General features: G+C 37.3%; 3 protein-coding genes across 16 annotated transcripts; 1 reads left to right on the forward strand and 2 right to left on the reverse strand.

Annotated features, from left to right (window-relative positions):
• Positions 1-38: 38 nt before the first annotated feature.
• LOC125501782 lies at positions 39-11,862 on the reverse strand. 2 transcript variants are annotated; one of them, XM_048658571.1, is made up of 6 exons: positions 8,756-8,894; positions 5,269-6,136; positions 3,870-3,981; positions 2,216-2,502; positions 1,951-2,119; positions 39-1,767 (listed from the first exon to the last, which is right to left on the reverse strand). In XM_048658571.1, the coding sequence occupies exons 2-5, from the start codon at positions 5,269-5,271 to the stop codon at positions 1,952-1,954; spliced, it is 570 nt and encodes a 189-aa protein (XP_048514528.1). In that variant the 5' UTR covers positions 5,272-6,136; positions 8,756-8,894; the 3' UTR covers positions 39-1,767; position 1,951. The 2 variants fall into 2 exon arrangements, 1 of the variants encoding a protein (XP_048514528.1); XR_007279437.1 differs by lacking the exons at positions 39-1,767; positions 1,951-2,119; positions 2,216-2,502; positions 5,269-6,136 and adding exons at positions 9,920-10,033; positions 11,431-11,862 and having other exon boundaries at positions 3,865-3,981; positions 8,756-8,971.
• Positions 9,274-18,801, forward strand: LOC105684121 (nose resistant to fluoxetine protein 6-like). 2 transcript variants are annotated; one of them, XM_012397253.3, is made up of 12 exons: positions 9,274-9,558; positions 14,802-14,957; positions 15,264-15,484; positions 15,718-15,926; positions 15,995-16,250; positions 16,317-16,477; positions 16,554-16,722; positions 16,807-17,000; positions 17,092-17,221; positions 17,300-17,492; positions 17,551-17,696; positions 17,773-18,801. In XM_012397253.3, the coding sequence occupies exons 1-12, from the start codon at positions 9,279-9,281 to the stop codon at positions 17,926-17,928; spliced, it is 2,271 nt and encodes a 756-aa protein (XP_012252676.2). In that variant the 5' UTR covers positions 9,274-9,278; the 3' UTR covers positions 17,929-18,801. The 2 variants fall into 2 exon arrangements, with proteins under 2 accessions (XP_012252676.2, XP_048514494.1); XM_048658537.1 differs by having other exon boundaries at positions 14,802-15,484.
• On the reverse strand, positions 12,048-22,646 carry LOC105684127 (probable serine incorporator). 12 transcript variants are annotated; one of them, XR_007279430.1, is made up of 15 exons: positions 22,453-22,646; positions 21,908-22,072; positions 21,644-21,828; positions 21,362-21,571; positions 21,181-21,265; positions 20,898-21,081; positions 20,613-20,813; positions 20,380-20,418; positions 19,720-19,882; positions 19,463-19,635; positions 14,681-14,913; positions 13,676-14,526; positions 13,428-13,557; positions 12,229-12,374; positions 12,048-12,113 (listed from the first exon to the last, which is right to left on the reverse strand). XR_007279430.1 is itself a non-coding variant. In XM_020851265.2 (11 exons), exons 1-10 carry the CDS (start codon positions 22,477-22,479, stop codon positions 19,494-19,496), a joined length of 1,401 nt encoding a protein of 466 aa, XP_020706924.1. In that variant the 5' UTR covers positions 22,480-22,646; the 3' UTR covers positions 18,629-19,074; positions 19,463-19,493. The 12 variants fall into 12 exon arrangements, 2 of the variants coding, with proteins under 2 accessions (XP_020706924.1, XP_012252688.1); XR_007279429.1 differs by having other exon boundaries at positions 12,229-12,492; XR_007279432.1 differs by having other exon boundaries at positions 12,229-13,557; positions 19,720-19,870.
• Positions 22,647-22,651: the final 5 nt, after the last annotated feature.

Here is a 22,651-nt window from a genome sequence, read left to right on the forward strand (position 1 = left end):
GAGATATAATAGATACAAATTATCAAGACTGATGTAAATGAGCTTTCAGATAAACCAAGTTCTTGTTTAATTGATTAAAATCACACATCAATTCCACTGTACAAATCCGATGTTCAAACCACACCTCATCCTCGCTTCAAAGTACACAATAACAAATAATTTTATAACTATATTATGCAACGTGGGAGATCATGTTCGTGAATATTTATCGACGATTTTTGTTTATACTGGAAAACGAGACCTCTCACGAAAGAGAAATACTAGAAATTTACGTTACGTAGACGGAGGCCTAGAGTGAATAAATTTCAAACTTTTACACGTTAGCCCGTGAAGGCTGAAAATTTGTTAGTTCAGGAAAGGAATTTATCACAAAATCAAAAGATTTTACCACCGGGTGATGTCAAGTCTCCTGCGTTGACTGAATAAAAATGACTTGATCGTAAAAGGATCCCTTAATGAACGTTAAAAAGTACATATCTACATATTAGAATTACATATGTATATAGGTATATAAATATTTGTGATACCCACACGTTTGGTGGTATTACTACCTAATTACAGCGATCACCTTGTCAATCGGTAATAATAATTACCAAAATCTTTTGGCCGAGTATCGAACATCATTCACACAGCTATTCTCAAAATTTTCTCTCTTTTTCTATCGTGTATCACTCATTACAGGCAGTACTCGCAACCGACATCGCATTACTACCGGTGCAAGGACCTGTGCATAACAGAATTTTTTTTTGTAATTTACAGCCATTCGATATCTTTATCCTCTGACTTAATATTATGATAAATTGACAAATTGAACGTTGCTGCACAGCGTTCTACTTTTACACAGAAATTATTATGATACATATACCTATCTTTTTGTTGAATGAATCAATCACTTTACACAGAAATGTAAAATATTAATCTATCGACTAAACTATCCTTATTTGTGTCGATGATCAGAATAAATAAACAATTATCATACGTTTGTCATACGGCGTACTGTACTAAATGTAAGATTTATATTTACGGATCAATAAATACCAGCGTATTGGGAGATCATTGACAGTGTATATGAAAAATAGTGTTACGATTACAACTGTAACGAGTACTTACGTATCGGGACAATAGGATTGATATAGCTGGGTGTATATAGTATTATCAAATTACAGACTTAAAGCTTCTCTATGTGTAGCTAAACTGGGACTCTGTATCTGTAACAATATTTGAAAAAAGGTTGTTAAGCATTGACGGTATCCAAGGGGGGATAGTTTATAAAATACAGCCTTAGCCACTGGGCTGAATTTGGCGAACAAAAAACAAAAAACAGCGATGAATCAACTAGATTTCAACCCCTTGCCACGCAAGGTTACAGGTCAATAAAATAGACTGAAGGTTGTTGACTGTAAAGCACATTCGTTCTCCAGCTACAGCTTCCACGCGGTCTATTCTTATTCTAAATATATCAATTTTAATACTCGGTTTATATTATCACGCCATCGGGCTCTCAACATTTTAAGGATAAACGATTATCTCACTCATCTTTTCACGTTAAATCTCATGTAATTATTCTGAAGTTGGATTGCTGTCCTTGAAATAGACTGTTCAAGCCTTGGGGTTTTCTTCAGGATTCACGCCTCCATGACGAAAATTCTTTTATCCAAAGGCAGAGCACAAGAGCTTTCCGTCCTCTCATGTACCAAAAATAACGACGTTGTCACCCGGTGTGCTGCTTTGACGTGGATGGTCCATCCTTGCTTGTGCTAGGTTCACCTGTAGGTATAGAAGACGGGTTCGTTGTAATTAAAAAAGTTTATTCTCAAGTGAAACTCAATAAAATTTTCCAACTTCAAAAACCGAGCCATTCCACCATGACTCCCTTTTTTCCAGAACTAGTATGCCATTCATTAAAGATTAAAATTAAGGAGAAGCAATTTTGATAGCGCTAAGACTTACCTCACGGAACGGATCGACGTGACTCAAAATAAATCCAAAAATGAAGTTTTTTTTTTTTTACTATTTTATTTTTTTTATCAAGAATAAAAACGTTCTGAGGTCGTAGCGTTAAGCAAACAGTCAACCGCGGAGTATCTGATCCATGTGCGAATATGAGTGCAACCCAACGCTGGCAACACAAAAATAAATGGGTGCTGTGGTAAAAATCATGCAGACTGAATGAAATTGTCGGAATTCCAAGGATCAAAGATTTGTGTTGACTCACTTTTATGGCACAAAATGGGACGAGAATAATTAAAAAAGACAAAAGACCTTGCTTCGTTTCTGTGGTGAGTCCTTCGAGTCGGGAGGGTAGGTCAGCTGTGTCGGTGTCAGCGTGATGTCCAAGAATATCCGGTAGTGCATTCCTACGACCAGTTCTTCCGGTGGAGAGGAATTTCTTTGATGTTTCACCATTGGGTACACCAGGACTTACTGCGTCATTGTCCCCTGTACCACTACTCGACCCTCCAGTGTCGGTCATTGATGGCTTTCTTGGTTGCATCTTCAGAACTGCAATCAAACAGAAAGTCGAAGTAGATAGGGACTCTGCATGAATATGTGAAATTCCCATATTCTTTTTTTCATTGTTATTCATTGAATGGTATTGGCATTAAAATATTAAAAAATTTTCTTGCATAAATGTGCATGAGTAAAAAAAAAGAACAGGAAAGAGTGACAAAAAAGGCAAGAAAAGAAAAGTGATTAGTTTACTCTTGTTCTCGCGAACCACATTAAATATGCTGTAAGACCAATTTCGGTAGATGAGCTGGCTGTACAGTGCCGATTTTACTTCGGCTGTAAGATTGTGCTTTTCCAACCGACTCTGCATTGATCTGGTAGCCGACAATATTTATTTATTTAATATATATACAAACCCAATAACTCACTAGCTCAAGTTTGTTTGGGAAATATTACCGTCGGTTCGCATAAGAAGCAAGATTCTTTAAAAAGGGCTTAGAATTTAGCTGCCTATTTTTACAAAAAAAAAGTTTACGATAACTCCACTCCCTGTTCAATCAAATTGGAATGGAATATGAATAAATGAGTGCTATGAAATACACAAAATTGAAACACATTCAAAAAGGAGTAAGTTGAGAATTAGTTTCTGGGTAAAAGGGTTCTCAATTTCATTTCACATTCAAAGTGGGTAGTATGCATTATTATGTCAGCCAGCGCAGAGATGCATACATTACTGGTAGTAAAAGAGTTTTGGTTCAGCCATCTCCACAATATTATTGCTCAAAGGAAATCAATATTGCAAGTAGAGAGCTGACCTATCTGCTGCTGATGCTTCACAATATTCTGAAACTATATCGAGGCCTTGGCACATAATTACAGACACCCTGATTGGACTGATTATAATTCTGATTGTTTTAAGAAATATTTCCAACAGAAACGCTGAAAAAATGTGCTCAATATTTGTAAGCTGTGTAAATAGTTGATGCAAAGATAAAGAAAAAAAAGAACATATTTCGACAGTCCGATATACAGGGTGTATCCATATGGCAAAATATCTGAAAGGCAATAAACTACTCAATGTACACATGATGAATGAAAGTTTATAATAAACTGCGACTTGTAGCATTTAGTCACTGGTTTCTTACAAAAATGCATAATGGTTAGTGATTGACGAGGTGATTGTTGACCAAAAGAGTCGTAAACCAATGTATGTGCAGTTTTAGAATTGTTACAACATGCGATTATCAATAACGTTAAGTATACGAGGGAGTATAAATGTTATGATATAAATGGTACTGCAAATGTGGTATACATGTATCGATCGTTAGCTGGCATTCCAGAGGCGTAACTGTGAGGGATATTCATAGATAAAATACACAAGCAGAGCCTCCGGAGCATCCTGGGTAAGTAAAAAATACCTTGGGCACGGCTTAGTCGCCTTTGGGGCCGGCAACACTTCCTTGACCTTGACTTGATGGACGTTGCTTGGACCTTTGCGGACCCGGCTTCATGGCGCTGCTGCTGCTTCACCTGCCCGACCGTATTAATTTCACGCATGTTTTAAAACTTTTATTATTTTCTCTTCTACAGGCGAATTAAAATACGAGCAACTGTGTAATCCAATTATAGAATCACAAGCTCACCCACATTTTCTCAGAATACTGAATATATGCAGCCACTTCTGACAATGAGTAGGCCTAACAAATGAGGTATTGCAAGGATAAAGCAGACAAGTCTTGTGCATTTTTTGGTGCACTCTTTGAATTTTTCTCCAACTTTCTTTGAACCTCTTACATTCTTCATGGTTGGGGTTTTTGCCAAGGTCAACAAGTTTCTCTTAAGACCATGGCAGTGGCGTTTTAGCAGTTGTGTAGTACTTTATCACAGAAGGATTTTGCGAGTGATCCATACTTAGAAAATTGACAATGAGAGCAAGGAATGAATTACAAGTTGAACTGGTTTTCAAAATGAAGTGCAATTCCTACATACTGAAAGAAGTGCCTCCAACTGGAGCTGCCATTGTTAGGAACAAATAGCCAATTAAGACCGGTTGTTCAGAGTTGGTTGGCAGCAAATGCCAATACATGGAGACCTGTGTTTCATTTAGCCTCAGAAAAGTAGAACCTATGCTATGAATGAGTAGGGTCGTTGCTATAAATAGAAGTTCTTAGCAGGTGGTAAAAATAAGACAAAAGAGGCTTCATTTATATCACAATGAGCCAGAGTCAAGAAAACCAGTCTCACCTTATTTACTATGATTATTCCAAATAGTTATTGATGAATGGTTCAAAACAAAACTTATATGTTATCGACCGGAGCAACCATATCTTATCATGAACATAAGTCGATATGCAACATACACGTACACCCTAGGAGATATAATGTAAAGGGTCAATGTCAAGATAAGACAAAGAAAATTGACAAAGTTGAAGCTCTCTTTGTAAGGTTCGACGACCAGTACATAAGTAACAAACGACAGTATTCACTGACCCACCATTTTACCACAAATATATTGATATGATTATACGTATAACTAGGAAAAGAGGTACAGTACATATAATGACATAGCCAACATTAAATGAGGTGATTACGTATTTAAGTTATAGACGCATATTGTTTTTTCATCATAAATCTCAATATGACGATTCGACAATCATAGGCGCATGACGTAGTATTCAAATAAAGAGCATAATTACTGCGAATACAGACGAGATGAACGCTGACAAGTGTATCCACGTTAAATAACCGTTATGTCGTAGGTTTCTTTATTGCGATAGATGCATAAACAAACTAAATGACCTCAACCCTTAAACTCACCATTGATAACGTAGCTTCTCAGCTTTTGAATCAGCGGTTCCACAACCCCCAGAAAGACCGGAATGTCGTAAAATGAGTTGATTCAAGATCTCAGGTGAATACGCTGGGTTATAAAACCTTGTCAATCGTAACAATATCAAGTAGATTTCTGGTAGCACTTCACTCGAGTGAGTTGTCATTTTTTTCCACGGATCGATGGTCCAGCAACTGATACGCGGTGTAATAGGAACGCATAATTATTTGACGACAATTAACGTCTACAATTAAAATTGCACACGGTTACTATATATGTACTTTTTCTTCAATCTTTTGCCCACCGGCCTCCACTTTCACCGGCCGACATTTTAATTCTTTGACTAGTGTCGGCTGCTGGCTTTCGAATTACTGACCATTACCACCATTACGATTTTCGATCTCTGCCGAAATTGAACGAACCTAGTCGAGTCAACTAGGTTGCGCGTATGTTTGGTTGCTACTCGCCAGGCGCTTGAGACCACGTGCGCGGTACGTTTATTCATAAAAACCTTGAGGGATTCACTCCCTCTCAAATAAATACGAGAATACGAGAGCTCATTAAGTCATTATAATCATCATTATCATTCTTATTATTTCATTATTTATTCACAGACGTTAACGCAGCTAACACCACCGTTCTGCATTCAGAAAATCAAGTGATGATGCCTCTTTCGTTTATATCAGCGTCGATCATAATCAAATGCAGCCTCTGACACAGATAATTTTTTTTGAAAGGTCGAACCTTGCGGGTATCGCGTTTCAACGTAATGAATATCAAATTCAAAAGTATTGCCAAATGAGGATACTGAATACGCAGTTGCAATTAACAATCGATGATCATCCCTGATGAATTCTATAAAAGGGAAACAATTTTCAATTTATACATAGGGCCATACGGATATTGTAGTTTGTAATCAACCCACGTTTTTTCAATACACCCACCTTGAAAGCACAAATCATGAACCAAACTAATATCATCAATTATTATGTACGTTCAAAGAGGCTCTTCGAATATACCAACAGATCTTGGTTGTGTTCATGAGGCAAATACATGATAGAAACGAATTGGTAACTAGCATGCAGCTGGTAATATTATGCCTTTATGCCTAATTTACGCTTATTGTTCATTTATCTTTGGTTCTTTAGTGAGAATCAAGGAAATAGAAACGGCGACTAAGAATCTCTATAAAACACCTAACCGCGGCTGAATCATATACTAAGAAAAGTAAATAATTTATAATACGTGACTGATTATGTATAGTTCACAATCCCCAGACATTGTGAAAGTATTTACTGCACGGGTCATGGGGCGTTCACCATGAACTCCAATTCGTTGATGATTCAAGGTACTTGGCTTCTTGGTCCATACCGATTGTGAAATACTGATTAAATTTCGGTTCCCAATATCGGGGATTGTGACTACGTAGAATTAGGGTAAAGTCCAATGTGTTTGTACGTTTAAGCTTCAAATATAATATTGCAAACTGCATCTGATATGGTAATCGTTATAATACTGATGATGTTGTTGAAAAAGGCAAAACAATTATAGAAGAAAAAAAAATTCCGCGTCACATAAGAGTCAATGATTTTCATATTCTCCGGTCGTTCTGATCACAGGAAATTTTTAGTTTATCAAATGCACGCTTCCAATTGAATGGTGTAGGTAGAAATATATTATTATGTACGTTCGTAATTGATCATAATTGCTTTCTGAGTTATAGTTATATGCGTTCGAAAACATCCTTGAGTGTTAAAATTTAACCGTTGGGCTTTCTACTGTAGATGAATTGACGAGGCAAAAACAAGATACGTTGAAAGATTGTACATTTTTGAGTTAGCCGGATATACCTAGAAAGAGTATTCTCTTAGTCGTTTATGATATGGGACAAGATATTAAATTAAATTTGTAATGGCTTTATCATAACATAACAATACCATAAATTATTTTTCCCTGCTTGATTCCTTCCCTCTAGACATCATGCGGTATGGAAAAATCACTCGTAATTTATATTACACCGATAAATCGAGAAAGAAATAATTAATATCTGTAATCGGAATAAAATCTGAATAAAAAATTGACAGCATGCCTATTTTTTCCACATATCCAGCTTTCTTGGTATATCTATCTATTCTATAAATGGTACAATGCATATATTAGTCATTATTCACCTATTTTGAGTATCTATAAACATAGGTATACCTATTTATTACAAGATATAATCTATTTATATTCAGTATAAATTCTCTCTCGTGATTTAAAAAAGGAGCTAGTTTTGTCTCTTCTTATGGTTCTTTCTATTTCATAAAATTCTTCGTTAACCAAAAGAAATCTTATTTACGCCGGTAAAATCCTTCGGTATAACCGTAATTCAATTTTAATGATAGCTTCGAATTAGTAACTTGCATTTGATATCAATATCGCGTATCGATTACCATATTCGAATACGTACTCTTGAACGTTGTACTGTTTTGTCCTAGGAATGAATTTTTTTTTTATATTCTTTTGTAATTGTTCGACGTCGGTTGCCCGATTCCGTTATCTTTTCATTTCTATTAGAGTTTTTTGTTCTCAAAAATCCTAAAAAAAAAGTACGCTCGCGCGAATTTTCACCTATCTGTAACATAATTACGACAATGTTTAGTTAATAACTATTTACTTTCCGGGTGTTTCCTACACAACCGCTAAAACCGCACGTTCGTGATTGACAGTGCGGATATGTTCTTTATTATAGCGCGAAGGAATCGACCCTGACTAGATATATGAACATGTCCGTTATAGTTGTAAATTTTTGTTCTTAATCACCAACCAGCTCATAATAAATTACCTTATAGTTTCATTGATATATAACGTTTATCAGAACTGAAAAAAAAGGAAAGAACAATGAAAACAGATTTTGTAAGACATAGGAAAAATAGTCTCGAAGGTGATTAGAAAGTGCGGTAAATCTATTTTCAGAATAAATTCCTTCGCAGAACTGATTTGAGTGCATCGGTTATTTTATAATGATCGATATTATTAGATCTATAATCTTCAGATCTTTGAATATATATTATGAAAAATTATAAACTGTACGCTACCGATGAATTGAAAAACGAATTTTCTATTATACCTGCAAAGCATTGTTTGAAGATGAATTTTAGATCCTAATCAAGTTCTATTCATTTTCCGGGGCTTTTCCATCATAATAACGATTACCTCAGAATAATTTTAATGCGGAGATGAAAGAGCTATTAATTATATTCAATTGCTCATCTATGTGATGGACAAATGAATTCATAGTGGGAATTTTATAATCCAAAGAAAGAGTAGTACGATAAATCGAAAGATAAATCAATTCTTTTTACAAGAAGTCGGTTATTGTTGCGAGGGAAAAATCTCAATGAAACATCAATGTTGCGGTCAGATCGTCGCCCTAACGTCTCGATCATCGATCGTTTGTCAATAGGTGTAACGAAGGATTGAAAATGTTACCGATTATGGGAGTGTGAGATTTTTTCCGGCGGTGGGGGATCCCACCCCTCTACGACAGGTGATTGCAGAGGCATCGTGAAATCCTCCGAGTTGACGTTCACCCGGCTGCCGGCTTTGGAGGTGTCCATTTAGTACTCGGGCGCCGATCCACATCGCTCGTCCCGTGTCCGTCCTCGCGATATTTCATTCCCTCATTTTCCGGCTCCTCCTCAATTTCTAACGGCATAAAACGAAAATCAAAGTATAAGAGTTCCATACAGAAAGTGTAAAGATATCAAAAGCAGGAGGAGACAAAAAGAGAGAAAGGGGGTAAGAGAAAATCAGAAAGGGGTCGGTCACGGGTATTGTTTATAATTTTTCTAAAAATCAAATAAATAAAAAAGAGAACTTTTTTACTCATCCGCATATAAATGGTGAAATAAAGTATTGCTGTTGTTGCTCATATAATACAATTTTTGCAATCGTCGAGAAAAAGGAAGAGAAAAACCAAATTATTATCTTGTTCTCACACAATTAAACGACGATGGAGCGACTGGTGGTGACGTTAATCGTTGCATTGAAATTGTCATTTTTCGTGATTTTGGTATCAGCAACCCCTAAGACAGTTGACATAATAAAATCGAGTAACTTGAACGGTCTTAAGGATGAAGAAATTTTGGAAGTTTTATCCCAAAATAAAACTGGCATTTCCGATAACTTTACCCTTGCCGAGCTCATCGATCATATCGGAAATAACACCGTAAATGAAGTGTGGAGAAGAAACGATGAAAACGATACCGATTCGTACACAAATTCATTTTACGGTAAGTTTGTTTGTCCCATTTTGTTACTTTTTTCTTCTAATAAGAATTTTAGTAGCCTTTTTTCTTACCTATCGCCCGTACCGAATAGATACCCCTAATGTGAGTGATGATACCTTGAATTATTTTGCAATTATAATACATTCGCAAGGCTATATCATATAAATAAAAACAGAAATCCGCGCTGGTGTAAAAACGCGACATTGTCGCATTGGCACGAAGACTCCATGATGATTATTATTTTTTTTTTTTTTCAACTCGATAATAAAACGAGAATTTAAAAGTCTACAGATTGTGAGAGCCAACCAGACGAAAGACCTTGCCCAGCGATTGCATCCTCTCAGGGAACCTTTACACATCTTACATTTTATACTTTCGATTATCTTCTCTCTCATCGCTTTTCCTTTCCCTTCTCTTCCCCCTTGTCTTATGATACTCAATGTCGAAGGGGTTCTCATCACCTCGCGTGTCAGACCACCTGTAATCATATTATAAGTACGGCATAATATGCGGATTGTATATGACTGCGATTAATTCTAACTCTCCGCAGTAATGTCCTCGTGACAATTTTTTCTAGTTTAATTATCGCGCCCGTTGACTAAAAGAACAGGAAAAAAGGAACAAAAAAAACTAAGAATTGAAAGGAGAAAGAAACCACTTATTGGATGCAAGGAATGAAAGAAATCATTCAAATATATAGGCGGTTCATGAAGAGTAGCAGCGGAGAGAATAAGTGCTCTTTGTGATTAAGAAAGAATAAAAAAGAACGTGATCTGATTTTTATAACAATGAGTGCAACGTGCAACGCGGGTCAGACCGACTGGTTTGAGTAGTAAAAGTCAACGTCTGGTCAGCCGCGTGTACGTTCGTCGGGGTACGACGCTTAGGGAGATAGATGATAAACGATAAGTAAATCCTTGGCGAAAAGAATCACGGATCACGAACGAATAATGCAAAAGTGATGTTAGGTGTATTCAACAATTATTCAAGGTAAATTTCATTACAACTTCATGGCTCGCTGTCCACAGGATTAACGTATATGAATTGATGTAAGATACAAAGGTCCAGATCAGCTTTATGTCGCGATCGAAGAACCTGCGTAATATTATTATTATAATCAGCATAAACGTACTCATTTACGAATAGCGGAAGCGCATTGCTTGTAAAGAACGGTAGCCTTGCAGCTTGATTTTTCAACTTTTGTTTCCGTGTTACATGCATAAATAGTTACTAATAACACATGAGAGTAAAGAGAATTGTTATTTATATGCCAAATCATGTGTGAGACACACCCGACAATGCAAATTAGTTAAAAAGTTGTTTTTAATTCACGACTCTTATAACTGTTAATCAATTATTCGACCGCTTAAGAGGAAACCGAAACAGTGATTCTAGATAGATATGCGTGGATAAATATCGTTGAACCCAATTTGTAGGATATCTAAAAAAAAAAATTAAGAACGAGCGCCAACTTATTTTTAAATTATATAAAAATATAAATGAATGATCCTCACGTACGTTGAACTACACTGTATTACGTTTTTCGACCATCGACCAAAAAAGCAATTCCGAATTGATGAATAATAATGTAACATTGAAGCACTTTAATACTCATTGCATATTAGTAGGCGTATTGTACCCCGGCTACGTAATTTTTAAATGCATATAATTCACGTATGTTTTTGAATATCGTCAGACAGCGTTGGTCCACATAATTTGTAGTATACAGTAATTCCTGTGGAACGGTTTGCAATAAGCTTCGTTACAGATTCTTTTTCCGCTACTGCAATATGCGGCGTCCATTAACGCACCTAGTTGCGAAACTGAGCATAATTCTTTTTATTTTTGTACGCCAATCGGCTCGAATTAGCCTACCTTGTAACATACGTGGGCCATAAAAACGATCGAAAAATCGTGTGAAAGTTGTTGACACGTTTACACTTATCATTGTTTCATACTAGATTTCGATAATCTACACGTCATCGACCTGAAAGTAATTATTATTTTTGAAAAAGCTTTGTGGGATATTTTTTATCCTGATAACCCGTTCAGCGCCGTCTGGTAATAATTAGTACTTCCAACGAGGGCGCAAAGAAAACTTTTGATATGTGGGCGATAATTATTAACAAACATCGAGTTTAGGAACAGAGTTTAAGGACCTTGCATATAATATGACCCGGTTACGCAATTTGAGGGCCGGTTTTTTATTTGCAAATTATTTGCCAAACCCTGTCACGTAGTGTGCGCGATAGAAACTTATGTGTGGAGTCAGAAATTCCGAATTCCGTGAGGATTTCAAGAAGAACGTTGTGTTTGTTTAGGATAATTCATAGTTAGTTTGCATTAAAGTTTACAGTCAACTTGCCTTTGTAACATACGTAGCAACTCCCAAGTTTCAATTCGGAAAACGTAGGTACGTACGTAGTACATTGCACCCGCAAGTGGTTCGCGCAGCTCGCAAAGAGGTCGGTTCGCAGGGGAGAAATTTTTTCCAACCGGGTTGGAAAACCTGTTACGATATCCTCAGCGATTCTCTTTCAAAGCACTCTTCGACATCCCTGAAAATATTTTCAGAAATCAATGTAAGAAGATGACGTATTTATAGCGATAACACCGCATACCGGTTTGTGTAATTTATAAACGCGGCAGTTAAAATGCACGATTCATACGTACGTTATTCGTATTTACTTTCATTTTGGTCGCAATCCGCATACTTGTTCTCGGCAGTCGTTCATTGGCCACTGTTTGCCAGTTCTAATCCTAGATCGAGGCAAACGGCTTTATCGTTTGCAGTGTTCATTCAATGTTCACCATGTCCCCTGTGTATCGGCACCCCGTAGAAGTCGGATGGCAGAGCCGAAAGAATTGACATAATACGAAACGCATTGTGATAAAGAGAGAATAGAGAGCTGGATAAAATCTCTCGATAACGAGAACCTTGAAAATGAAAATGACCCGAGTTTTCAAGGGCACCCGATTCATAGTCAGGTGCAAGCTAGTCTCGACCGAAGCGATTACGTCCGATTGAAATCATAGTTCGCTTTTTAATTTTACGTGAGGCCTAGAAACATAAGTGACTGTATACTTATAGGTATCGCATAACTCCCCGATTTCAAGGCCACTGCATAATAAATGTGACACCACATGGCACAGATAGCAAACTTGGAATGAAAACTAGATATGGCTTAATTAAATTCAATCGTGAATTACATAAAACCGATTTCTCGCACGTCTGGATCGTATTTGTATTTATTTATCAATTATCACGCAAATAGTTATGATGTCCGGTAGACCTGCATAGCGAATATGTTAAATAACTACTGACGCTAATTATTGTGATTATTCAACTTCACCTTCGTACCGAAGGTAATTCTTAGAGTAAAAAGGCAAGAATGTCGAGATGTTGGATCGGGACACGCGAAACATAAGAGGTCATCTCTACCGAGGCGTTGAAGAATTTCTAAATTATGCGTTGATACCGAATCAAAAGTACCTATATTATAACTCGACAGAGTTCGCGTTGTTTCGAAATCGCTCATTAGAGTTTGATCTCGATTGCGGATTTCTGGTAAAATTCATATTTGGCCCAATTTTACCGTACGAGATTAAATCGTGGGACGGCCTTGCAGCGTGTCATCGACGCAGCCGGGCAATGAAAGTAAATATCTTGATATCTAGCGGCAGCAGCAGCGGCGCAGCTGAAACCGCTTCAACTAGCACCTAATACTCTATTCACGTGACGAAATATCGAAAGTAGTTTTGTCCCACGTTCTGCAGCAACAACATGCGTAGTTCGATATATTATGGGTATACTATGTTACACGAGAATGGAAGAATTCTAACGATTATACGTAGAAAACCGGCGCTTTTACCACTACAGTTCGGTATAGTTGCTGCAGGCCGAAGTCAAGGGGATTACTAAATCCAAATCATCTTTCGCAGGTTCCTCATCCTCTGGCTTATCCAGCGGATGTCCTTACGATGGAATATACAGATAATGAACTGAAAATAGAATGAAGAAAACATTCAAGAAAACTCTATAAAATTCCCTCTAATTTCGCCGTGACACACATTCGCGCAATTGCCTTATAAATAACGATGATGCATTGAAATAAATTACCTGTCGTTAATAAAGATTCAGTTATGGCTCTATCGCATGCGACATCGACAAAGTAGGTGAATCTTCAACACTGTACTTCCCCGTCCGGCTGAAAACTTCGTACGGAATTCCCTTGCCTCTGGCACCGGGGTGTAGTGTGCATATCGCATGTTGTTTTCCTTTCCAATTAGTCAGGGCTCTTCGGATGACTGGCACAAATTTGCATTTGTGGGAAGATGATCACTCAATAAAATGTAAAATCACATACTCAGCGTCGATATGATGTTCTGAATCCAGCGAATCAATTACCCAGATTCAATAACTATCGTAATGTAGTTAATAGTGCGGATGCACGTTATTGCAGAAACATTCAAAATCCGAACACTTATTATAATTAGTGGGCTACTTGCAATCGCAAATTATAGAGATCGGAAATTTCTTCCATTTGTTACAATCAAATTACTACGTTGTATCACCGATACCTTTTTAACAGGGAATCCTAGATGAAGAAAAATTATAAATGTAAAAAAGTCATCGACAAATCATTTCTTCAGAGGTAGCTTTCATGGTAGTTTTTGAGCATATTTCAACTTTGAACGTTGAATGTCATAAGTAGGAGTTTCGTAAGTCGCTGATCCTGCGGTGATAACGCAATTAATTGAGAACATGGGTATTTGTGGGGAACGGCAGTTTTGTAAAAATTTAGAGCGACTTGCAAAATTGGCAAAAACGAAAGTGGGACACGAATTGTAGGTATATCATGACCCCGTCATTGTCCATTTCGTAACCGTTTTTCGGAGCTAGTGAAGATCACTCAACAGCCCCAAGGCTTCAATTTCCAGCCAGTTGCTCAATTCTGAAACTGAAAGTACCTGCAACGGAATCATTAGATTAGGATTTTCCATTGTTATCGTGATTGTGTTACATACGTTGCACTCCAGGCTGGCTATTCGTTGCAAATGCCTACAACCTGTTTTCAACATTTTTCTCGGAATAATTTAACGAGCGTTCAAACTTAAAGCATACCTAGCATAATGATTAGAGGTGACGTAGATCGCATACCATTTATGTGAAAAATCTAAGTGGATTCTGGCAAATTGTAGGAAAAGATGAAGGGATCTTGACTTTGGTATTCTTCTTTTCGCAGCACAATTTACAGAAGAAATTGATAGAGAATCGCGGCATCTTTTGGATTTCGTTCCCGCCTATCAACCAGGAACGGGTCCTGTGAGCGCAGAGTGCCGCCGAGAATCTGAAATCTTTAAACAGGAACTGCAAAAATTCAGCCTCTGGGCTTTAAAGAGTAAGTTATTCAGCGTGTGCGTTTGTATCCAAATCAACTGGATGATTTCAAAACTATACCACCATGCGGTTGACAGGTTTCCTTTATCACTTAACATTTTTAGTTGGTCTGGGTCAAGAGCTTCAACTTTTTCGAACGACGATAAACTAGTATCGTTGAATATATTGTATCATGATTATTTTTTGTATCTTCGCTCTGATCTGCACTCAACATCAAAGCACCATGAATTATTTTATGATAATCGTTTGCCGTACCTCGAAAGTAGAAAAAAAATAACATTTTTCATAATACTCGTTGTTACCCCAGTGTTCGATGCAACGGCTAAGATACCTTCGGGAATTTTAAATGGTAACGTGAATCAATTTGGGGACTTCGACGAGTGCATGGGCGTGCAGGGAAATGAAGGAATTCAAGGACAATACTGCTTGGCATATTTGAAACTGGACATCGATGAGTCACGCCCGGATCTGAAACATATTCACAAACTTTTGCACGCTCATTACGCGTTCAAGAGCAATCTAACGGACGTGAGTCAAATGATAAAGTATTTGAGTTTTGTGGCAATTTTACGGGGCAAGCGAAACGTTTGAAAATCGTTAGCAAGCCAAGATTAAACGTTTGTTAACGTGCCAAGTCAAGTTCTCACCTAATTAGCATGTTAGCTGGTATAACATAAACGAACAACTTTTTTCCCTCCCTTCGATTTTCGCTTCGCTTCAGACTCAATAGACATCCACTTGTCTCTATTTTTTTCCTCTAGCCGGGTCACCGAGTGCCCCGATTCGGTACAGTAAACTGGGCAGTTTGCACGCCCGCTTCCTGTTCCCCTCAAGACGTCGAGGCGTCCTTGCGACACACTCTTGCCAAGCACACGGCTCGTACCGGGCTCAAAATAACCGTCAAAGTTGACGCTGAGATGTGTCAAAAAAAAGTAAAGGAATCCTATCCTACGGAGACAAAAATCGCTAGGTAAGATACCGTTTAAATGATACGAACACAGATGAGATTAAAGAAGGATCTTCTTCTCCGTTGAACAGCGCGTTCTTTCTGGGAGTGATCGCATTAGCTATGCTAGCTACGGTTTACGATCATTTAGGGCTTGTGGCGAGCGAATATCTGCTGTCCTTTTCGCTCAAGAAAAACTTCAAAAAGCTCGTGTCCCTCGAAAGAGGCGAGGGTGACATCGCAGCTCTGCACGGTGTAAGGGCACTCAACGCAATGATGTTGATAATTGCTCATAAAAGCATGGCGTTGTTTTTCAACCCCTACGTTAACAGAACAGAAATGACAGAGGTAAATTCGTGGGTTGACAATTAATTTAATAATGGCACAATTATGAGAGAATCATTTCGTTCGCAGTACCTCGGTAAACCTTGGACGGTCATTGGACGAGCGGCAAGTCTTTATACCGATCCGTTTATCATGCTCTCAGGACTTCTGACGACCTACTCCTTCATCGGAAGGCTCAACAGAACTGGAAAATTGGACGTGAAGAGCGAGTACCTATCGCGTTTACTGAGGTAATGAATAACACGGTAATATTTCAATGTACGATTCATGAATCCTCGTCAACATTTTTGCGCTTATTAATAACAGATTGGTACCGACTTTGGGAGCCTTGGTATTATTCTGCACGTACGTGATGCCCTTTATGGGTTCAGGACCACAATGGAATTTAGTGGTAACGCACCACGCTGACATATGCAAGAAAACATGGTGGAGAAATTTTCTATTCATTCACAACTACTTCGGTTTTGAGAATATGGTGAGTCTGGATTAAAAAATTAGTCCAAAATAGGAGAAATTCTTGAACAACGCAACTGAACGGAAGTTTGTTCTTTTTTTAAAGTGCTTGACGCACACGCATCACTTGGGCATCGATACTCAACTATTCGCGGTATCGCCGGTGATAGTTTTACTGCTTTGGAAAAAGCCAAAATTCGGAGCTTTTTTGCTAGCTAGTCTCGCTGTATTTTCAACAATACTTCGATACAACGTCACCTACGATAGGCAATTGAACAACTACGTCTTCTTCGGTACCTCGTGAGTAGTTGTGGATTTTTTACAAACCGAACGCAAACGTTGAATTTCTCCGATGGGTGTTTAATCTCTAATACTTTGATTTCCATCGCAGGATCAAACAATTGTTCGACACGGCAAATCACTCCTACATTCTACCAACGCACAGATTAACTGTCTACATTATTGGTATTTTCACCGGATACTTGCTCAGAAATTTTCCAAAAAACTATAAACTGAATCCAGTAAGTATACCGTTACGAAATAAATAAAAAATTTATCGGTCACCTGAAAATAAATTGAAAGTAAAATATTTTCTGCAGGTTTTTATAAAAGCTGGATGGGTAGTTTCTACCTTAATGTTCATTGGGGCATTTGTGGGCCCAGCGACTATGGGATCGATAAATTACGTCTACAATCCAACACACGCCGCGATTTACAACGCTTTTTCACCGATCGGGTGGTGCATCCTTTTTGCCTGGATGGCCTTCTTGTCTCATACCGGAAACTCGAACGGTGAGTACGATTATTTTACTGTTAATCGGCCAGTTTCTAAATTTAACAAAATTTTCAGGTATTCTTACCCGCATGTTCGCATGGCGAGGTTTTCTGATCTGCACAAGATTAAGCTACGCGATTTATTTAACGCAGTTCCCGGTCTTCTTTTACAACGTCGGAATGACGCGAAGCGCCGAGTATTACGGTTTTCTTCGGATGATGGTGAGCATAAAGATAGTGAAAATTTTTATAGGAAACAGCAGGATATAAATATATTTAAAAAATGGTTGTTTTGCAGTTGAACATTAGGGAGCTCATATGGATCGTAGTTACTTCAATCATTCTCACGCTGCTGTTCGACACGCCGTTCCAAAACATAAAGAATTACTTATTACGGAAATCCAAAGCATCGGCGATCGAATCGTCGCAAAATGAAAAATCGAAGGGAGAATAAGGAACGCCGATTGTAAGACTTGGAATGTTAGCTCGGCTAAAAGTATTGTACATACATAATTAATTTCGTCAATCTCCTGATACGCCATCACGGTGTTTGGGGGTAAAAAGAAAGTCGCTCGTTTTTGGTGCACGTGCCTCAGGTCGCGAGATTAACGTATTTATACAACCCGAAACGACGCCTACCTACTATTAAATTTTAATTTGTAAATAGATGTAGAAATTTAGGGATAGCAAGCTATCGACAACGATATTGTCAAACAATTTCGCAGCGGCGCTTTCCCAAGACTGATCAAATAATTTTTGTTATTTTATTCCGCTATTATTTCACTACAAGCATTCAGTTTTATCCTTGTTCAACTAACCATATTCCTAAGCAACCTTTTTTCCATTGGTTCGAACAATCGCTACGTAATTGAGAATACTTGATGATAATTGCCAAAAATAATTTGGAAGATAAAAAGAATAAAAAAGAAAAAAAAAACAGTACGAAATAGATAAATAAAGAAAAATGGAATTAATAATCCATTTTTTTTACTACATATAGCTGAACATATTTTATAAGAAGGTTCTGTATTGAGTATAGAAATTAGTTTAATTAATAAAATGTGCTTAGTGATATGTATTGTACATGTATTAGTATTTACCTTTTAGTTGTGTACAGGTATATTTAGATTAAAAAAAGATTCGATAAAGTAGAATTTAGCTTCATTTTTTCCTTATCTTTGCACATTCTTTATTCACCCATTTCAACTAACAAACTTACATCTTGAAAAATTTAGGAAAATATCTGCCCATCTGCTTTAGCTACTCTTGCATGTAGAAAAGGGAAAAGAAGAATGAAAACAATAAAAAAAGACGAACCATAAGAAAATATCTTCAGCTTCATCATTTAACCAAAGTATAATACTCTTCATGATAAGTCATCTCTCTTAATTCCAAATCTCGGTAGATCACTCAGTTTAAATACAATTACGGATTGTATTACATGAATCCATCGATATTATCATTATTCTTATTACTACTATAATTTTTAGTATCATTATGATTAATATATATTTTGCTATTATTACTACTATTATATCGCAGCGCATTTCAATTGTATAAGTTCAGCTATGTTGCGATTTAAACTTCTTGCAAGATAACTCTGAACACAAAAAATAACTTTGCATCAGCAATCAATCACATGGAAATTATGACTGGCTTGGGAAAAAATACTATCACTTAGCGTAGGTAAAAGGTGTAGAAATAGATAACAGTAAAGCTTTATCTCTGGGGAGGGTACGGGGCGTAATGGAAAAATGATTGGTAAGTATATTGTTGATTAAATCTAAAACCGATTATTATTAAATCAACAGATCAATTGATTCGGTATCGTAGACCAAACTCTGGTGATAATTGTTTTTCAATAGTACGTGATCACTTATTATTATTTTTTTTTTTTTTCAGTTATTTTTTGGAGTGATCCTAGTAGAATTCGATAAATATAAATGTCGTCGTGAATCAAACTGTTGAAGGTGTTTATTATTACTCACCAAAGTATTATAGCCTCGTTTTTACCTCACTTTAGGTTGAAAATTCACGATCTTTCAGGACGACAGGTGCAACCAACGACCAGGTGTACAGTCCAAGACACATCCAGGATGATATTATTTTAACCCACATCGAAGCGGCGTTTGAATTCAGTGTATCCAAACTCGAATTAGGTCTGTAAAGATGACCGCATGATTTAAAAGCGACTCTCGAAATGTGTTGAGCAATTTTGTATCATGATATAAAAATAAATACTCACTTGTACCAGTTGGTTAGTGTCATCATAACGTACAATGTGGCAAGAGCGAACATGAGATGGAAGAAACTCCAGCTGTAGGCAACACTGTCATCTTCATTGTCCCAAACTTTGGCTGTACCACCTTCCGCATGATCTCCGCTCGGACCTTCTACTGGAACATAGTCTAATCACAATTGATACGAAATGCAAAAAGAAAACGAAAGTTATACAAAAACTTCAAATCTATGACTTCAGCCAAAGCCACATTGATTGGATGTGTACTAATTAGAAAATTTCAAACGATTTGCAGAACGCAGGAATGCAACTACTGAATAATAAATTTATGATGAAGGCAAGCACACACACGAATCAATTGCATCTTCTGATCGGAACCCATAACAAATTGTCAAAATGATGGAAACTAATAAGCAGAAGCACTTAGCCATTCACTCAACCAATTGAAAGTATGGCAAAATAAGAAGAGTAATGGATACTGAAGCATAGAATTCTGCGTCAAATGACATGCTCGATAAATGGAACACAGGTGTGCAGAATTGTCCTAGTAATGAACGACTCAAATTTAGTAGATCATAGTAATCTAGTTTGGGTGTGTTCACTTGTTGATGTTATCTTCTAGGTAATGTAATGCACTATGTGTTGGGTATATGTGTGTGTGCGTACCTTCATTGCCAACCAGGGATTGGTCTGCTTGGTTCCTGACTGCATAGAAAAAAAAGATTTTACCGTTATTTGGCAACGCATTATATCCGTGTTTTCAAAACCTTTAATCTTTACTTGTGCGGATATGTATAATCGATGAAACAGATCAAATGGAATAAGTAATAATTAGATAAGCAAGTTTAAAGAAGTCGCTCGATCAGGTCTAACATGCTTCAGCTAAATTTAATACTTACCAGCTCCATTGTCTTTGGCCATTACGTTATCCGACATGGTGATCCTGGCTGATTTAGAAGCTGTACGAAGTGAACTGTACAGGACGCAGCACATCCATATGATTAATCCAATGATGCTCTCTTTGTCAAATGCAACCTTGTTCTGAGAAGGCACATCTCCGGCACCAATGATGCCCAGCATTCCAGGATTGCAAGTGGCATCTTGGCACATAAATAAAGTTGGATGTCAAAGGTATTGAGAGAATTCCTCAACAAAAGGTAAACTGAAGTAACTGAAGAACTCACCTGGGCTGTTGGCTACACCACTCCAGGTCAGATAAATGACGTAAAGACTGACAACGGAGGATTGGAGAAGACCACTGTTGGCTAGTTTCTCCTGTACAATTGGTAGAATCGATATAGCGCTGGTAATTATACAGAGAATCAGGTTGAATGAAATGAAGAACTTGTTGAGGGCACAGTCGTTTGGCTGAAACAAAAGTATCATGCAGTTGGAATTATTGAAACCAATTCACTAAAGTCAACTAAAAACTACCATATAGAGAAGAATGCAAAGATATGTATCTACCGTAGTGAAATGGATGAACAGGAGAACAATGCCAGCAATAGCAAGCGCATAATTCAGGAATGTAGCCCCTAAAAGTGCAGCATACCTGTGAAAAGTAATAAGTTTGTTTAGTTTCCCACAACCGTGAACGAATACACGGATATATTTATGCTAATAGGTTTTTTTTAATATCGGTTATTACCAGCCCTTGGATTCTGTATCATTGTAGTTGCCAACCCAAGCATCTGCCCACGAGTGAGCAAAATCAACAATGAGAATTAGCTGGATTAGGATAAATAGGAATCCACCAATCATCCCAAAGTACATCCAAGTACTTCCAAACGATTTTTCCGGAATAAAGAAGGCTCCAATCATTCCGCCAATTACCAAGAGGTACTTAATTGCCCAGAATCTGAAAAATATCGTTGTGACAATAAATGTCAAATGTTTAGATACATCAACACTAGAAAAAGCCTGAACATACCCATTTTGAATTGGCGCTCGCGGATCCTTGGAACTTTTCACTCTGATCATGATTACTGACATAAGTATGAAGAATAAAGACAGAATAAAACAGAGCCTGTACACGGCTAGATATCCAACAGCGGATTGACAGTCAACGGTGTATGTGGAAGGTACATAATTAGAGCTGTTGGTACAGAAGGGGACCTAGAATGTGAAACATGCTGTGATATTTTTTATATTATCTATCAACAATTCCAAAACTAAATAAATCATTTATCATTACTTTTTTCAGAGTATCTTGGAGACCAGAGGAAAGTGTAATACACGCAGCTATTGTACCCAGCAACAACATGAGGGCATACATGATCCGAGTACTGGTGCTGTTGCGACATGTTGGACACTGTGAGCAGCAGAAACTGCATGCCGTGCTACCACAAAGGCAAGCGAGCTGAATAAAAATATCAATGATTAGATGGGCAATACATACAAATAAATGACAATAAAGAGAAATAAATGATATTGAATGCAAAATTTCATGTGAGATGAGACATGCGAATATTTTTCAATTCATCCTGCTATGAGTCACCATACATATATTGCATTCAACTGAATCGCTCAATTTCGAGATGCGAACAAAGTAACAAAACACAAAGGAAAATGGAACGTATCTTATCGATCTTTGAAGTCAAGATAACCGTGATGAAACCAAACAATAAAGAACGAAACATATACATATAAGATTATCGTTGGATAAAGCTTTAAAAAGTGAACTGACAATGAGTCAATTCAAACCAATACAAAAGTGATAGAATCCTTAAATTAAGTCACCTGCGCTGTAGAACAGACGAGACCCATTGTCGTCAATTAATTATTTTTCTCTACCAACAGCAGACACTTGCTTCTTACAATCACTGATTGAAAATTGGTTGTTTTACGTGAGAATTCGGTATTTATCGCAAATATTTGTGAAGTCTTCAACCAACGGAAAATTGCTGCGTCAACCGAAGCACTGATTCTATTGACAACA

This window comes from Athalia rosae, chromosome 7, assembly GCF_917208135.1.
Source record: "Athalia rosae chromosome 7, iyAthRosa1.1, whole genome shotgun sequence".
Classification (NCBI taxonomy): domain Eukaryota; kingdom Metazoa; phylum Arthropoda; class Insecta; order Hymenoptera; family Athaliidae; genus Athalia; species Athalia rosae.

What these genes read in the sequence shown, in the direction of transcription:
- LOC105684127 (XM_020851265.2), bottom strand. Translation starts at nt 22,479, where the DNA reads ATGGGTCTCGTCTGTTCTACAGCGCAG. An exon ending in TCCAAGATACTCTGAAAAAA is followed by an intron (nt 21,829 to 21,907) that starts GTAATGATAAAT and finishes TTCACATTCTAG; the next exon opens with GTCCCCTTCTGTACCAACAG. An exon ending in TGTTCATCCATTTCACTACG is followed by an intron (nt 21,082 to 21,180) that starts GTAGATACATAT and finishes CTTTTGTTTCAG; the next exon opens with CCAAACGACTGTGCCCTCAA.
- LOC125501782 (XM_048658571.1), bottom strand. An exon ending in GCGACTAAGCCGTGCCCAAG is followed by an intron (nt 2,503 to 3,869) that starts GTATTTTTTACT and finishes GTTTGATTGCAG; the next exon opens with TTCTGAAGATGCAACCAAGA. An exon ending in TCCCATTTTGTGCCATAAAA is followed by an intron (nt 2,120 to 2,215) that starts GTGAGTCAACAC and finishes TTGTGTTGCCAG; the next exon opens with CGTTGGGTTGCACTCATATT.
- LOC105684121 (XM_048658537.1), top strand. Translation starts at nt 9,279, where the DNA reads ATGGAGCGACTGGTGGTGACGTTAATCGTTGCATTGAAATTGTCATTT. An exon ending in TCAAGAGCAATCTAACGGAC is followed by an intron (nt 15,485 to 15,717) that starts GTGAGTCAAATG and finishes TTTTTCCTCTAG; the next exon opens with CCGGGTCACCGAGTGCCCCG. An exon ending in ACGGAGACAAAAATCGCTAG is followed by an intron (nt 15,927 to 15,994) that starts GTAAGATACCGT and finishes TCCGTTGAACAG; the next exon opens with CGCGTTCTTTCTGGGAGTGA.